General features: G+C 40.7%; 1 protein-coding gene across 1 annotated transcript in view; it reads right to left on the minus strand.

Annotated features, from left to right (window-relative positions):
- Positions 1-18,086, minus strand: part of BARD1 (BRCA1 associated RING domain 1) — a 96,220-nt gene extending 78,134 nt beyond the window's left edge. Inside the window, exons 1-3 of the mRNA XM_083354584.1 lie at positions 17,880-18,086; positions 14,958-15,014; positions 208-353 (exon numbers count right to left, since the gene is read on the minus strand). Of these exons, the coding sequence (XP_083210710.1) occupies positions 208-353; positions 14,958-15,014; positions 17,880-17,974 (298 nt within the window). The 5' untranslated portion in view covers positions 17,975-18,086. The remainder of the gene's footprint in view (positions 1-207; positions 354-14,957; positions 15,015-17,879) is intronic.
- Positions 18,087-18,701: the final 615 nt, after the last annotated feature.

The raw sequence follows: 18,701 nt of genomic DNA on the forward strand, positions 1-18,701 counted from the left end.
TAGACTCCCAATGCCTTCCCCACCCGAGAAACCCATATTCTGCTTCCCACCCTTCTCCACTGTCGCTTGGGTCTCGTCCCCACCCTCACCATCGATTAATTAATTAAGAGTCCATTTTAAATGTACATGGCAAAAAGAGTATTGAAAGATGTTTTTGTTCTTTCAAGCTACATAATTCCAGGTTTCAAAAAGTATTATTTCATTTACCTAAGAAGTCCTTGTCCTGCAGAGTTTGCAGCTTACTATAGAGTTTGATGATGATGTCTAGTTTTCTGTTTATTTTCACATCCTGTTTCATGGTTGGCACCTGACATATTGGGCAAGCTGTGCCAATACAGTTGCCTACACAACTTCTGAAAAATATAAACATGATTTCATATAAGAAAAACTACACCTGAATAACAAACTACAATTTCTAACACATGGTTAAAGAAGTCTTTATCTTAGAAATTAAAATATACAAGACAATTGTTTACAATACACTTAAAATGCTGAAGTCTTCACTCATTGCCTGTATGTGTAATTTAGAACAAAATGCACAAGTAAGAAGAAATTACAGAGAGACAATGGCATTAACGTTTGCATGCTCCCTCTTCCTGGATTATATGATTTACTTTTCTAATGTCACCAAGATTAACTAAGGCTATCCATAACAAAAATTTCAAAAAATCTAGCTTCATACTTGGTTATGTTTATATGAATCAGTTAATGATAATTACAATCCCTGAATCAAATAGGAAACTCACTGTAGTCTAAACAAATCAGTCAAGGTTCTCTGAAGTTCTATTTCTGATACTTCATATTGTTATAAACAATGTCAACTCAGCTGCTAACAGGTTGCAATATATTAGGAAACTCTGGGTTCATTTCACATTACTCAGTATTTAACAATGGTTATAATGTATCAAACATATACTGTACATCATCTCAATAAATTGTCTATGGAGATTCTCAGTCATCCAGGTCATGGTTATCTCAAAGATGCTTTTTCAAGAGGCAACTGGACTTTGTTTTTGTCATGGTTCCGACAAATGCAGTACTTCAAAGAATTTCAAGGCATTCTTTACCTTAAAGAAACTTTTATTATACTTGCACAGCTTCGGCACATACATACTGAAGCCAAAATCTGAATTCTCCCCCCCCCCTGAATGCATCGTATTAAACACAATTCCCTCCCTTAATTAAACATCATAAATCACACTTTCCAATTAGTTTAGAATGCAAACTTTCCCTTCTGTTTAACAACCTGCCAAATTCTTATCTTCTGTTATTACAAACACCCTTGAGATACATTCTCCCTACTCCCCCAGCATCCATTAGCTCTAAAAGTAATATATGAGTTAAAGGAAGGCTACATCTCCCTATGTTGTCAAGCAAGAACATCTGATGTTAGCAGCACTGACATCCACCCCCCCTTACAAAAAGGATAGACCCTGTACCGTAATTAAAAGCCCATGTTAGGGACTATCTTTCAGTTTGTTCGGGTGTTTCTCATAAAACCTTTTGATGTGTCAGTCGGCTTTCACATCACTAGATTTCACCCAAGTCGCTTCAGACAACAAATATCCCTTCCATTGTACTAGGTACTGAAATTATTGTAAGCAACCTCTGCGAAACCCAGGAGGTCTGTCTAGTTTTTTTGTTGGTGTGAAACATAACATCTGAGATATTGCTCCACCATATCGTTAGCAGATTCCGCAGCCCCATTGGTAGCTGGATGGAAAGCAGATGATAGGCCTTGAGATAAACCAATTAATTTAAGAAAACTCATCCAAAACTTCGCTATGAACTGCACCCCCCATCTGAAATTATTTGCTTAGGGGCACCATGCAGCCGGTAGATATGTTTCAGAAAAAATTTAGTGAGTCATTGGGCTGATAGGAGTCCTTTGCAAGCAATGAAATGAGCCTGCTTCGAGAACAGGTCTATCATAGTCCAGATGACAGTATTTCCTCTACTTTCAGGTATGTCTACAATAAAGTCCATAGCTATTTCTTCCCATGGTTGAGAAGGGTCTGCCACCGGCTGCAGTAACCCAGGGGTTTTCCCTGGAATTCTTTTCATGGAGGCACATACGGCCCAACTCCTGACATAGTTTCCACATCCCGTTTTAGCCCCAGCCACCAAAATTGCCAGCAGATGAGATGTAGTGTTTTTAGATATCCAAAGCATCCAGCCTGTTTTATGCCATGGCTGTTTGAGAGCATTAAGACAGAGGGCTTCAGGCAAATACAGTTTCCTCCCCTTGTAAGCCAAATCATCCCTGCATGTTAGGGAGGCTTGATTGTCTTTTAACCATTGATCAGTAAGGAGCTTTTCTTTTTATTTTTGCCCCAGGGTCATCAGGGTTAGGGGCCCTGCGAGGCGTGAGTTGAGCAGCAGTTTGTGGACTGAGGATGATTGCCTCATTAACCTCTTCGCGTTTGCTTTTGTACTGGGGTAATCTCGACAACGCATCAGCTAGGAAGTTTTTTCCTCCCGGTTGTTGAAACGGTTAAAGTACTGTGCCCACTGCACTTGCTTTGGGGACAATTTGCGGGGAGTTTTCAGTGCCTCTAGATTTTTGTGATCTGTCCATACTTCAAAAGGCACCTTGCTCTCTTCTAGTATCGTCAGTTTAATAGTCCCCACCTAATTGCGAAGGCCTCCTTCTCCCAGACTGCTCATCTCCTCTTGCTTTCAGTAAATTTCTTAGAGGTATAGGCACAGGGTTGCAGGACTCCACTTTTGTTCTTTTGCAGTAATACAGCTCTAACTGCCACTTGCTGGCGTCAGCTTGAATTACAAAGGGCTCCCCTGGGCAGGGGTGCTTTAGAACCGGTTCAGCAGCAAATAGTCTTTTTAAATTCTCAAAAGCTGTTTGGCAGCTCATAGTCCATGCTAGTGGTTGGCCTGGTCGTGGTTTCCCTCCTCCTTTACCTGTTTTTACTATTTCTGTAAGGGGCAGGGCAATCTCGGCAAAGGAGGGAATGAATTGACAGCAGAAGTTGGCAAAACCTAGGGTGCTCTGGAGCTGTTTGCGAGTCTTTGGGGGTTGCCATTCAATTATAGCTTTCACTTTGGTTGGGTGCATTTCAATGACCTCATTGGAAATTCTATAGCCAAGATAATCTAATCAGGTTTGGTGAAATTCAATTTTGACAATCTGACATAAAGTTTGGCATTCAATGGTTTCTTTAACACTTCTCTCACCAGCCTTTTATGGTCAGTCATATTTGTACTGTATATCAGGATGTCATCAAGATAGACCAGAACCCCTTTGTATAAATGATCATGTAGGACCTCATTAATCAACTGCATAAATATGGCTAGGGCCTCCTACAGTCCAAATGGCATGACTTTGAACTGGTAGCTTCCCAAGGGACAGTTGAAGGCAGTTTTCCACTCATCCCTCCTCCTTTATTCTCACCTGGCAATATGCTTCTCTCAGGTCTAACTTGGTGAAGTCGCTCCCCTTTGCCAGGTGAGTTAGTAAGTCCTTCAGGAGGGGGAGGGAGTATTTATTTTCCATACTCACTGCGTTCAGACCTTTATAAGCAACACATAAATGAAGAGACTCATCTTTCTTTTCTTTAAACAACACAGGGGCTCCCACAGCAGACTTGGCCCATTCAATGAATGCCCTTGCTAGGTTTGTATCCACGTACCACTGCATCTGCTCCATTTCAATGGAGGACATAGCGTACATTCTTGGTCGTGTAAGTTCAATGAAGCAATCAGTGGGTCAGTGAGGAGGCAAGGTATCGCATTCTTTGCTATACTCCAGGGCAGGCCGGCTGGCTTGCTTTATCTTATGGATTTGTTCTTGTTCTGTACCAGCCTACTACCGGCCCTTCAGAAAAGGCAGGGATAACCCCTTTACAAAACGGCAAGAGGCTGGAACTAAGCCTGCCAAATTTATTGACATAAAACAGAGCAAATAGAGCAAACAGAAACACGAACCATGAAACAGGAGCTATTCAAACGGTTGCCTTCAGCAAACCAGCCATCCCACACATTCCCCTTTTAAACAGTTCAAGGCGTGGCTTCTCTCTGCCTCCTTCCGAGGTGCCCCATTGCCTTCCTCTGTTTACTCCTGATTGACTGCCTCCTGCGTCGGGCGTCCTTGAACAGGGCCAGCTGTGAGTTATCTTCATCCACGCTGTCAGGATCACACAGCTGGGTCTGCGTCGTAACCAGATGGGAGGGGCCTGGCTGAGGGCTCTGTGGAGCCTCAGGGCTATCCTCTGGAGGCTCTCCAACACCCCCTCCTCCTCCTCTGAATCGTCCAACCCAACTGCCGAACCCACAGGCTGACCCTGAATCACAACAGTTCTTTTGCTTTGAGAGCAATGGATGGGTCCCCTGTAAACCGCCCTGAGTCCCTCGGGAAAAAGGCGGTATATAAATCAAAATAAAATAAATAAATACATAAATAAATAAATCATTCCCACAGTCCTAGGAGGAAGAGATGGGGGTCCTCCAATTCAGGGGCTTGCTCACTGTATAAATTATTCAGCCATTCAGATGCCTCTCCCTGTAGGCCGGACACAATCATGTCAACCCTAGCGGCTGGGTCTGGGTAGAGGTAGGAACAGCAGTTCAAATGAGAACGCACTTGGTTGAGAAAAAAAACCAGTTTCTCTGAGTCCCCATGAAAGGTTGCTCTGAAAGGTGGATCAAACACTGGCTGCTGGGCTCCCCACTGTGATAGTTCTTCCTGCCCAGTTGCTTCTGGTCCCATCCTGAGTGCTGCTGCATGCCCAGGGGTTGCACATTCAGGGGCTGTGGCCACGCCACCTGCTGGTGTAGTCCCCTCAATGTTTGCTGGATGGGTGGGGATTGCTGCTGGTTCTCCCTCATTTGTGGGCCCCTCAACGGTTGCTGTATGTTCGAGGGCAGTGACCAATCTCCTTGCTGTGGTCATCCTCCCACCACTGCTGATCCCCTGGCTTCTGCACCACCCCAAGCTGTTGCAAGGCCTCTTATTAGCTGTGGCAAGCTCAGAGGTTGCTGACTGTCTACCTGCGGGGGCTGCCAAACTCCCCATTGCTGCAGAGACCTCATACTAGGGTTCTCTCTCTCTGTAGGGCTGGAGGCACTGGCAGTGGAAGACAGGGTCTGGAAGGCTGTGTGATCTGCAATGGAGGGGCTGTAGGCTCCTCTCAGTAAGAGTTGATTTCTGCTTCTCATCTCTAGCTTTTCAAATCTTTCCAATGACTCACACAAACCTTCAGTGGCAGACGATCTGGTAGCTCTCCACCGGTCTGCTTTTGAAACTTCTGAGGGTGGCCAGGCAGTCTCGAGGCGTCTGGAGTCTCCACTGGGATGGGCCTGCTCTGAGGGCCAAATAGGCTCTCCTAGCTGGGAGACCTGCCAAAGTTTTTCTTCCCCCAGCTTGTTATCTGTCGCTTCCCCCCCTGGGATAGCAGCAACTGCTGGGTTGCTAACTTCAAGCAGTTTCTCTTTTCCCATGATGAAATGTTCTCTTGAATCTCTGCCAGCTTCCCTCAAGTCTGGAGAGAGCGGCTGCGGTTCAATACCCCTAAATAGTTTGAAAAGTTTAAGATTTTGGCTTAATGTCATGGTTCCGACAAATGCAGTACTTCAAAGAACTTCAAGGCATTGTTTACCTTACAGAATCTTTTATTATACTTGCACAGCTTCGGCACGTACATACTGAAGCCAAAATTCCCTGAACACATCATATCAAACACAATTCCCTCCTTTAATTAAACATCATAAATCACATTCTCCAATTAGTTTAGAATGCAAACTTTTCCTCCTGTTTAACAACCTGCCAAATTCTTATCTCCTCTTATTACAGTTTTGAGATACATTTTCCCTACTCCCCCCAGCGTCCACTAATTCTAGCTATAAAAATAATATGAGTTAAAGGAAGGCTACATCTCCCTATATTGTCAAGCAAGAACATCTGATGTTAGCAGCATTGACAGTTTTTTCTTTTAAGACGTTTCGCTTCTTATCCAAAAAGCTTCTTCAGTTCTGACTGGATGGTGAGGAATGGAGTGATTTATATTCCTTGCAGACAGCTAGTCATTTGCATTCTTTTAGAGTCACTTAGACCACCTGGAGATTTATCTGTGTCCTCGAGGTCACCTAAGTGGTGCAAATGGGTGTGGAGCTTTCTTGGAACTGCTGAAAGGACTGAGTTGTAGACTAAAGATAGATGATGTTGTTCAATTTTGACACAGATGGCTTCTTTGACCCCTTTTTCAAACCACCGGTACATTGTCCAAAACATGGACTTTGCTGTATTCAAAAGAATGGCCTCTGTCTTTTAAATGCAGATGAACTACTGAATCTTCTTCTGATGGGTTTGTTCTCCTGTGTTGTATCATGTTTCTGAAGTGGTTGTTTCCCCAATGTACAGATCTGCACATGTCTCACTGCATTGTACTGCAGATACCACATTGCTTAGTTTGTGTCAGGTTGTGTATTCCTGAGATGGACAAGCTTCTGCCTTAGTGTATTCTTGGGTTTAAAGTGTGCATGTATGTTGTGTTGGCTGAAGATCCTCTTGAGCTTTTCAAATATTCCTGCAACATATGGAATGACAACTTTGCTGTTTATTGTTCTCTTCTGTTATAGAGGAGCTCTTGCTGGGTCTTTTTTGGGGGGATTTGATGAAGGACCACTTGAGATAGCCACACTTTCTGAGGGCTTCCTTTATGTGGTTTAGTTCTCTTTCTTTCCCATTTTTGCTGGTATGCAGACATTCAGCCCTCTTTCCCATTTTGTGTTCCACTTGGTGATAATGAAAAGGTAAATATTGATCTGTGTGTGGGAGTTTTCTGTAAATTTCAATATTAAGACTTCTGTCTTCCTTAATGTGTATTGCACAGTCCAGGAAAGCTGGACTATTTTCCTTAACATCTTCCCACTTGAATCTGATGTATATGTCCAGAGTTGATATGTTTGGTGAATGCTTCCAATTCCTATGTGTTGATCTTGACCCAAGTATCGTCTACATACCTATACCAGCAAGTGGGTGGAATTCATGTGAAGTAGTTTAGGGCTTAGGTGATAGAATCAAACTCAGCCCAGACCACATATGTGTCATGCTGGACCCCTGCCAGACCACTACCTAGACAAAAACATGGATGCACCATGGGTTCATCTGTGTCCTCCATTGTGGCCAATCTCTACATCGAAGAGATATAAACTAAAGCCCTGAACTCCTTCACAGGAATTCCATCCACTCACTGGTACAGGTATGTGGACGATACTTGGGTCAATATCAAAACAAAGAAATTGGAAGCGTTCACCAAACCTATAAACTCTGTGGACAGATATATCAAATTCATGCGGGAAGATGTTAAGGAAAATAGTCTAGCCTTCCTGGACTATGTTTTTTGTTAGAAACATGGGTTCTGTAACTATGGTAACCAACTGAATCAGTGGTCATGATCCATCCAAGAATTAAGCACATTTTAAACTTAACCAGAATCAAGATAAAGTAAACTACCAGATATCAATGAGGTGATGAAATGCTTAATTTTCAATAAAAAAACATCTTAAGAGTTTTATAATTAGATTAAAGAAGTTTGAGGAATAAAATCTGCAAATTAGATTCTCATGTTATGTAATGAGCTCTGGTTAACTCTTAGAATGAAAACAAATAGGACTTTTTATGCTTCTGTGCTGTAGGATAAAAGAAGGATAAGTCTAAAGACAGTGTCATGGTTCCGATAAGAGACACAGTTTCAAACAAAATGCAAGCACTGTATATCTAAAAAAGTCTTAATAATGAGACGAAACATCAGCACTCATGGAGGGATGCCAGAATCTGAAATCTCCTCCCCCCCAAACCCATCATAACACACAAACAATCCCCACCCTTATCTACACATTATAAATCACATTATCCAATTAGTTTTACATATGAGGTTTCACTTCCCATTCTGTACGCGGGCTTTCTAATCTTCTCACAACATCTGGGTAATTTCCTCCCCCCCCCCAAATGAAGCAATTAAAGTAACAGGCTGTCTCTTATATTGTCAGTGCAAAAACATGTCAATGTTTGCAGCACTGACAGACAATAAGCAACTCTATGCTGAGGGAAAAGCCACATCTGCATTAAAACAATTGTTCCACTATTATGCTAGAGAATATCCTTAGCTAAGGCTTTTCAAAATTATTCCCAATAGTTAGAATCATAATGGTGAAAAAAGCAATTTTATGTATTTTTCAGTGCCACACTCCAAATTTAAGGATCTTAGACAGATGGCTTTTAAGTTCTACTTGAACATAACCAATATGTAGGATATGCTCACCTCCTACTCTGCTTAATTAGTTTCACTGTCATACAGTTCATACCATTAGAAAGTTTTTTTCTACGTTAATTAGAATCTGACTTTCTACAATATAAATCCTTTATTCCAGTTCCTCCACTATGGAAAGAAAATGTATCTTGGCCTTATGTGGTATCTTTCAGATATTTAAAGAATTTATCCTTTTCAGGTTTTTTTTTGAAACCTAAACAATGTCTCTTCCTAGGACTTCATCTTGACTCTCCTGATCACCTCAACAAGCTTCTCTGAGCTTGTTCCAGTTCATCTGAATTTTACTTACTATGGTGCCCAGAACCAGATACATCACCATGGTGAGATCTGACTCAAGCAACATTTCTTTCCTGTAATTTGGACTATTTTGTTGTTGAAGTGCATTTTTGTAACCACAATAGATTGCTGGCTTTTTCAACTTACTATTGGTATTGGTATAAATCAGACCATAAATAACTGAATAATAAATCAAGTACTATCATTACTAAACCAGGTATCCCTATACTACTGTATACGTTTTATGTTTGCTTAAGTGAATATACTTCCATTTATTTTTTAAATTTTCTTTTTGCTTTAATCCCATTTTTCTATCATATTCAAAACATATTTTTGAATTTTATCTTTTTTTAAAAGAAAATTTTATTGGTTTTTTAGTTTTACATTTAAATATTTGAAAAGCAACATGGCGGCTGAGTTGGTCAATAATTCAATAACATACAAATATCTTTAATACAGATCTCAAACTATTGCATTAAATGTTTCCTATTTTCCCCTTGGTATTTACTGTCTCATATTTAAATTAATACAATTCTTATTATATCTATTAAATAAAAAAATAACTTTTACATTTATCAATAATTTTTAGTTTTTACATATCCTAGTTGTTTTAACATTCAATCTTTTTAGACAATCAATGTCCTGGTTAATTTTTCCCAAATTTTTAGTTTCCCATTAATATTTATATTTAACATTTGATATTTATAATTTCCAAGTTTTGTATAACCCCAATTCCCTTTATCACAATTCATCACAAGATCTAATGTTCAGGATACATGTCTTATAAATTTGAATTCTCACCATCTTACATCAACTAACTAGTAATACAATATAATATTCTTATTTTCTGGTAATTTCCAGATATCTTAAGTTTAGTAACCAAAATTCCTCCTATTTCAACATTTAATACTTCCTGTCTTCCTGCCAATAGTTATTATTACCACTAAATAAAAACATATTTATTACATTCACCGATAGATTTTTAGCTTATATATATCTTAATTACCTTTACATTTACCTTTATAAGTAAATCAATGTTCAAATTTAACTATTAATATTTATACTTCTAAGTTATAAATGACCAAAGTTTTATCTCATCTCATAACAATATCTAGTATTCAAAATACACATCTTATCTATTTGAGTATATTCTATTTTAATTCTCACGAGTAAGTCAAAACCCCAATTTTCTTCAGTCTTATTCTGGCTTTCTTTCTGTGCCAAATCATCTTCCATGTCTGTGCTTTTGAGTCATCAAACAAATCTCCCTGTCTTGTTATGTAGATGTTTGAAGTAGAAAAGACCATCCGGTCACCATTTTTTGAGAGGACTAACAAATACTCCCTCTATTTTTTCATCTCAATGTAGTTGTCCAGAACTATTTATCTTCTCTTCAATCAGTTCTACTTCTTGATCCTCAGGTCCCTTCTGATTTATGTAGAAAGTCCATATTTTTTATGTAGAAAGTCCATTATTTTTCCATATTGTCAGTCCCTTTTTTGGGTTTTCCACTGACTGTATTTGTTGATCAGTTGAATCTTCTGTCATAATCTTTAATTGTACCACCTTTTCTGTTATATTCTGTGTAGTTGATTTTTAGTTGTAATCAAAGTTTGAGTTCGTATATCTGGGCTGACATCTTGTTCTTTTCTGTAACCTCTTATTTCATCAGTAGCTGTAAGAATAGTTTGATGAATTGCTTTCAACATAGACAGAATCTTTTCCTGATCTTCATCCATATTCTTTTAGTAATGTATTACATTAAAAGTTTTACAATCAGAGAATGCAAAGAAAGATTTTGTCACTGAATAAGGAACACTGCTGGGCTTCTCATAGCTGATGTCTGAAGGTTACATAAGTCTTATCCATTGTCTGGGCTGCTGGCCAAGTTCTTTTCAGCAACACTAAATTGTAGTATCAGGTTTAGCCACATGATGTCGGCCCTACCATTTACAGTTTTCTTTTAAATCTGAAGTTTTTATAATCTTTTCACTTTTTCTTCTTTTTTATAAGTAAAAACCCCAATCTTCAGTAAGCATAGAAAATCTTTTAGTCCACAAACTTTAAAAAATAGAACTCCAATTAGGATCAAATTATTCTTTCAATGTTTTAAACTCCTCTGGATAGTCAGTCGCTGTTTCTAGAGGGAGGGATAAAATCTCCCTTCCCTCTCCACAGGGGGGAAAGTACTTTAAGCAGCTTATGCAGGTAAAAAAAATAGTTAGGATTTAAGAGAGGTAGATCTCACCCAGTCTCATCCACGCTGCTTTAAAATTGCCTGGTGGCAAGTTTGACTTCGGCTGTCTGCACCCTAGTGACAAGCCATATTGCTATGGACGGTCTTTCGTCCACCGGTTTGGAAGGCTGCCCTGGATCATACGGAAGGGCTACCGCCCTCCTGCGATCCAACGGGGATCCCCTCCTTGCTGGTCGCCCTTACAGGGTGATTTTCGACCCTTTCCAGGGTCCCCCAGCAAAGCGAAACTGGACGCGGAAGACGGACCCATCCATGGCAGCCACGTTTGCAAACTGGAAGTTGAATTTTATTTATCTTCTAATATACAGGTGAAACTCAAAAAATTAGAATATCATGCAAAAGTTCATTTATTTCAGTAATGCAACTTAAAAGGGGAAACTAATATATGAGATAGACTCATTACATGCAAAGCAAGATAGTTCAAGCCATGATTTGTTATAATTGTGATGATTATGGCGTAAAAAGGTAAAGGTAAAGGTTCCCCCGCACATGTGTGCTAGTCGTTTCCGACTCTAGGGGCCGGTGCTCATCTCCGTTTCAAAGCCGAAGAGCCAGCGCTTGTCCGAGGACATCTCCGTGGTCATGTGGCCGGCATGACTAGACGCCAAAGGAACACGGAACGCTGTTACCTTCCCACCGTAGTGGTCCCTATTTTTCTACTTGCATTTTTACGTGCTTTCGAACTGCTAGGTTGGCAGAAGCTGGGACAAGTAACAGGCGCTCACTCTGTTACGCGGCACTCGGGATTCGACCCGCCAAACTGCCGACCTTCTGATCGACAAGCTCAGCGTCCTAACCCACTGAGCCATCGCGTCCCTTGATTATGGCGTACAGCTCACGAAAACCCCAAATCCACAATCTCAGAAAATTAGAATATTGTGAAAATATTCTAGGCTCAAAGTGTTCCACTCTAATCAGCTAATTAAGCCATAACACCTGCAAAGGGTTCCTGAGCTTTTAAATGGTCTCTCAGTCTGGTTCAGCAGGAATCACAATCATGGGGAAGATTGCTGATCTGACAGTTGTGCAGAAAACCATCATTGACACCCTCCATAAGGAGGGAAAGCCTCAAAAGGTAATTGCAAAAGAATTTGGATGTTCCCAAAGTGCTGTATCAAAGCACATTAATAGAAAGTTATGTGGAAGGGAAAAGTGTGGAAGAAAAAGGTGCACAAGCAGCAGGGATGACCGCAGCTTGGAGAGGATTGTCAGGAAAAGGCCATTCAAAAGTGTTGGGGACTTTCACAAGGGGTGGACTGAGGCTGAAGTCAGGGCATCAAGAGCCACCACACACAGACGGATCCTGGACATGGGCTTCAAATGTCGTATTCCTCTTGTCAAGCCGCTCCTGAACAACAAACAACGTCAGAAGCGTCTTACCTGGGCTAAAGAAAAACAGACCTGGACTGTTGCTCAGTGGTTCAAAGTCCTCTTTTCTGATGAGAGCAACTTTTGCATCTCATTTGGAAACCGAGGACCCAGAGTCTGGAGGAAGAATGGAGAGGCACACACTGCAAGATGTCCAGTGTGAAGTTTCCATAGTCTGTGTCGATTTGGGGAGCCATGTCATCTGCTGGTGTTGGTCCACTGTGCTTCATTAAGTCCAGGGTCAACGCAGCCGTCTACCAGGAGATTTTGGAGCAATTCATGCTTCCTTCCGCAGATGAGCTTTATGGGGATGCTGACTTCATTTTCCAGCAGGACTTGACACCTGCCCACACTGCCAAAAGCACCAAAACTTGGTTCAATGACCGTGGGATTACTGTGCTTGATTGGCCAGTAAACTCGCCTGACCTGAACCCCATAGAGAATCTACGGGGCATTGCCAAGAGAAAGATGAGAGACATGAGACCGAACAATGCAGAAGAGCTGAAGGCCGCTATTGAAGCATCCTGGTCTTCCATAACATCTTAGCAGTGCCACAGGCTGATAGCTTCCATGCCACACCACATTGAGGCAGTAATTGCTGGAAAAGGGGCCCAAACCAAGTACTGAGTACATATGAATGCTTATACTTTTCAGAGGTCCGATATTATTCTATGTACACTCCTTGTTTTATTGATTGCATGTAATATTCTAATTTTCTGAGATTGTGGATTTGGGGTTTTCATGAGCTGTACGCCATAATCATCACAATTATGACAAATCACGGCTTGAACTACCTTGCTTTGCATGTAATGAGTCTATCTCATATATTAGTTTCCCATTTTAAGTTGCATTACTGAAATAAATGAACTTTTGCACAATATTCTAATTTTTCGAGTTTCACCTGTATTAGCTAATCGCCCAAATTTGTATAACCTACAGATCTGATAAGCATTCCTTCCAACTCTCCAAGTCATTCAAAAGCTATTGAGTTGCAGCCTTGCAAGTAGATTACCCAGAATTGAAATTTGAGGCACCCTAACTCTTGATTCATATTTCCAATCTGATGAGTAACTATTTATGAGCACTCTTCCAGTATTAGAATTAGAATAACAGAGTTGGAAGGGACCTTGTAGATCATCTAGTCCAACTTCCTGCCAAGCAGGAGACTCTACACCAATGGTGGCAAACCTATGGCACACATGACAGAGGTGGCACTCAGAGCCCTCTCTGTGGGCACACACACCGTTGCCCCAGCCCTGCCTCCCTCCGCAACCCCCTCTTCACTGGCAGCCCCCCCAGAGTACAGTCATCCCTGAGCATGGCCCGTGTGGACTAGCGCAGCCAAGGACATGGCAGCTGGGCAGTGGGAAAAAGACTCCGCCCTCGCTTTAAAAAAATATTTTAAAAGGAAAAAGAGAAAAAAATAAAAAGTACAAAAATTACATGAAAGGGTTTACAAAATAATTTAAGATAAAACTAAAATAAAGTACAACTGTTTCAACCCAATTGGTAATACATTTCAGTCTAATTTAATGCAGGAAATCCAATCCAAATGAATTTTTTATATGTAGAAGAACCAGCATCACATGCAATATGAAGTACCATTCCTAAAGATATGCAAAAAATAATCCAAAAACTGTTACAGGTTTTGTATATATAGTCTTCAGAGACCACAACTGAGACTGGCAACTCTGTTGCTAAGCAAACTGATTATTAAGTGAGAAATCCAGTAACAGGGACTGTGGTTTCCAGCTTGAAACTGACAAGACTAATCAGTTTCACTCCTTCAGCTTTTTTTTGCTTCCTAACCATTCCACACTGAGATAATAGCAAGAAGGGAATCTATGTTTGTATTTACTCATTGGACAGGAAGGGATTACAAGAGAGTAAGCAGGCATAATAGGGAACCCACACGGAAAGCAATGTGGCAAAACACAGATCAGGCATAAGAGATTGCCTGTAGAAATTGCTTGATTTCTCCCCCCCACAACCAGGCCCCTTTCACAAAGCAGAGACGAGAGAGGAAAAGATTACAAGACAGTAAACAGGGACACAATGAGTAATATATTTGACTGTTTGCATAATGTACTTCTAGCTTCCAATCCAGAGTGTGCTAAGGACTGCCAGCACCACTATATTCTTTTTATGTGTATTCCCCATTGTGTGCCTACTTATTCTCTTATAATTCCTTTCTCTCCAATCCTCTGGTCTGCAAGGAGTTAAAAAACAACAGGTCAGGCATAGGATAACATGTACTGACTGTAATGGCAATCACATGACTGAGCTATGCTGCAAAGGTTGTAAATGCAGCATTAGTTATATTTTTTCCAGCATGGTCATAACTTTGAAGGTATGCTGAATGAGTAGGTAAGCAAGGGCTACTTGTAATTTGTATATATAGGCTCTGAGTGCTTCTAGAATATTATACTGATAGGATGATTTGTGTCCCTATGTAGAGTGGAGGGTATTTAAATCATAATAAATATATCAAACCTAACAGAGGCTTAAATAATTTAATCTTTATTTCACCTACAATGATATAAAGAAAAAACACTACAGCAAATAAGTGCTTTGCTGAGAAAGACAGGTATAATTACATTGGAAGATATAATCGTACTAGCAACCACAAATAGAAAGCAACACAGGATATTTACTTCAGACTAAAAACATTATCAAAATAGGCAACTTTGGGGAAAGCTTTATAAGAGTTCATTATTTATTTTTCACATTTTTGAACTGCTCATCTCCCTCAGAGTAATGACATGACTCACAGACAGAAGACATGTTCACAACTTCCTAGGTTCACAGGTTTCTTCAGAATGTTAGTGCTGTCAAGGAGAGAATAAATGGAATTGAGTTATTTCTGTACTAAATATTAGAATAGACACATTTTCAATGCATCCCAAGATAGATAATATCAAGATAAACAAGCTATGTAAACACTATTTTTTTCATCATAAAGAAACTGTGTATTAAGAAAAAAATGTGTTCATCTTTTCTACTAAGATAACATCACTCTAGGTAGCTGCCTCTTGGGACAAGCTTTACATGTGAAGGATTCCACCTCCAATACAGAAAAACATGGCTGGCAATGTAGTGTCAAGAATGGGTTGCAAATTCCATGGGTGTACTTCTAGAATTTGGAGGACAGTTTGAGCTTCCCTCTAAAGCAAAGGCAAGTAGGTTTACAATAATTAAAGCTTTGTTCGGTTGTGTCAAGGCAAAGGAATAGCCACCGAAGAAATTAATTTTTTCCTTTTTTTCTATAGTTTGTAATATTTTATTATAGAATAAAATACAAAAATACAAAAGCAAATAGGACACAGTGGGGAGGAAAAAGGGGGGGAAAGTGAGGGGGAGAAGGGATTAACATTGAACCACAACTTTTTACTTTTCCATAATATTATAAACTAGCCATTTCTATAACAACGAATGAATCTAATCAGTAAAACCCAAAATCCCCCCCCCTTTTTTTTAGTCATCAAGTTTTTGACACCTTGCTAAGCACTGGTGGTACTCAAATATTGTCATGTCTTAAAAGTGGTACAATCTGTGAAAAGGTTGAAAAGCCCTGAATTACAGCATTGTTCAAGTTATTTCTCATAGTACATTTTTTATATATTTCAACAGTGTTATACAAATATCAAAGAGGCTTCTGCACAGAGGGAGGCAGACATTAACAGGATGGTTACTTCCCCAGCTGCCACTTATTCCAGTGCCACGGAAAAGTGAAACAAAGTTGTCTTTAAATGTGCAGATAAGAAGCTACAGGCTACTTTTGTATATCTGTTTCTGGATTGCAGCAACCAAAATATCAAGATCTATGGATATTCACAGCAACTTCAGTGACAAGGTTTTAATGGCATGCTACCTTCAACTGTGCAAACCAGTGTTGAAACCCTTTATTCATTCTGCAGTATTGCTATGATTTTGCCACGAAAACATCAGAACCCAAACCCTAATGACAGAATGACTAATGACTCTATAGTAGTGTTCCTTGCCCAGGTCAGCCTTTATAACCTGGCAGTCTAGTTGTTGAAACTGCGATTCCTAATTCATTTGATGGACTCTACATTGAGGAAGGATGACCAGTGCCAACAAAGTAATTAAGTGTTATCAGGGAAAGATAGGGAGTCACATTACTGAACATTCTTCTAAAGAAAATCATCCCCTGAATATAAGTGAAAATGTCTACATATAAGGAATTCCCTAACTTATGGAATAGCACTCAATTACAGTAATCCCATCTACAATTGCAAACTTCCATTTCAAGCAGAACCACATCTAAAAGGAAAAATGAAAAGAATTTTGCTTGCAGTACTATCCCTTGCTGAAAGCCAGTCTGGTGTGGTGATTGAGACATTGGGCTAGAAACAGGGAGACTATGACTTCTACTTCACTTTATGCTTGAGCTCTAGGGAGGAGACAAGGGCAAACCACTTCCAAAAATTTTTGCCATGAAAACAGGCAAAAGGACTTCTCCAGGAGTCAACACTGACTTGAAAAACAAACAAAAGCAAACAAAAACATCCCTCACTAATGGCCAGATACATTCTCAAATAGATCCAATGTCTGAGGGGCTGCAACAAAGAAGAGGGGGTCACGTTATTCACCAAAGAACCAGAGGGAAGGACCAGAAACAACCGTTGGAAACTGATCAAAGAGAAGCAACTTGGAATTAAGTGGAAACTTCCTGACAGTGAGGACAATTAACCAGTGGAACAGCTTGCCTCCAGAAATTGTGGGCGCTCCATCACTGGAGATTTTTAAGAAGAACCAGGGGTGTCAAACTGCCAGCCCATGGGCCAGTTGTATCATATGGAGGCAGCGCCCACCCCAGTTCTGGCAATGCAAAAAAAGTTGTGATACATCGCAACATGTCATGGCGAGTTTGACACACGTGGACTAGACAGTCACTTGTCTGAGATGGTAGGTTCTCCTGCTTGAGCAGGAGGCTGGACTAGAAGACCTCCAAGGTCCTGTCCTGTCCTATCCTATCCTATCCTATTCTCTGCTGCTTGATTTTGTTAAAAATACCACTTGCTGAACATTTTATATGGAGCCAGAAAAGGCTGGAGTAGATCAATACATATGCTACCTTAAATCATTAATTTACCTAGCTTGTTGACAAGTTTTACACAACTCACTAAACCGGGGGCTGTAACCATGGGAGTTGAAGTCCACAAGTCTTAAAGTTGCCATGGTTGGAGACCCCTACACTAAACAATATGGTCTGCTGGCACGTTAGTTAGGGAGATCAGTTAGTTCTGCGCTGGAAACATCCACAGGACCGCTGATAACAGCAAAGATTAAAAGCTTCCTGTATTTCTTTACTCGTTATCGTCTGGATAGTTGCAGTCCTTACTTGTTAGCCCTATCTTAGCATGACGGTGTAACCCAATCACAACAACTTTCTCCATAAACTGCGGTTAAGAAAACCACTGCCTCGTTGCTTACTCATTAAATTCAAACGTAGAAAGGAGCTCTGAAAAAGAGCTCGTCAACCGAACCGTTTGTATATACCAGGGGTAGGCAACCTCGGCTCTTTTATGACTCATGGAAAAGAGCCGAGGTTGCCTACCCCTGGTATATACAAAGCGATCTTATTTTACTTAATACGACTTCATTTCCAAATCCCTTTTCCCCAATCAAAATCCCTTCCGCCCTCCTTTTTCTCAGGCATAATCGGTTACCAAAGAGAACACTTCAGGCACTCGGCCAACCGTCTCAAAGCCAGCCGCGTTTCTTTCCACGGGGTTCTGGACTGCGGGTGCTGCTCCTGCGCCATGTGGCTGACGGGCTCAATACCGGAATGGCTCCGGAATTTACCGTGCCTTTCCCGCCAAATACAGGCCAGAAGACAGACCCAGCCCAAGAATCGGTTCAAATTGTGCGCTTTGGGAGTTATACAACACGCGCATGTCAATTTGCGAGGGCGCACGCGTGAGATTGTAGAGGGCAGAGATTGATACTCTCAGGGATTTGGTTGCTCGGTTTCATTGCTCAGCTTGAAGCTCTTTTTTTAATTGACCCATGCAGATAATAGAAAAAAACCGTACTGATTTCATCCTTATGATAATTCTAATCCCCCCTTACTTGACGAAAAAGAGTCAAGGAGTCGCATGAATTAACTCTATGGTACATTAGGAACCGGAGGGGAAAATTTGCGTGTGCGCATACGTATCCTGTTACGCTAAGGTCTCGCGCCTCTGATTGGTTGTTTCGTTCGCTCGGTGGGACGGTTTGATACGAGCTCTGCGACCTTTGCGCCTTGTTCATAGTGAGGTTTATGGGGAAGGAGGTTTGCTAAAGGAAGTGAGTACGTATGCAGCCTGGTTTAACGCGTTTATCGTGTTAAACCAGACCCATGACGCTGGTTTCCCCGTATAATTTCGTGTATTGTGTTGTGAAGCTGAATATCGCAGAAGTAGTTTCCAGGTTTTGAGTTAAGATATTTTCCCCGAACGATGAATGAAGAAAAAAAAATCTTGAAAGAGAGACGTGTTTTGGGAAGA

Source organism: Vipera ursinii (genome assembly GCF_947247035.1).
Source record: "Vipera ursinii genome assembly, chromosome: 1".
Taxonomy (NCBI): Eukaryota; Metazoa; Chordata; class Lepidosauria; order Squamata; family Viperidae; genus Vipera; species Vipera ursinii.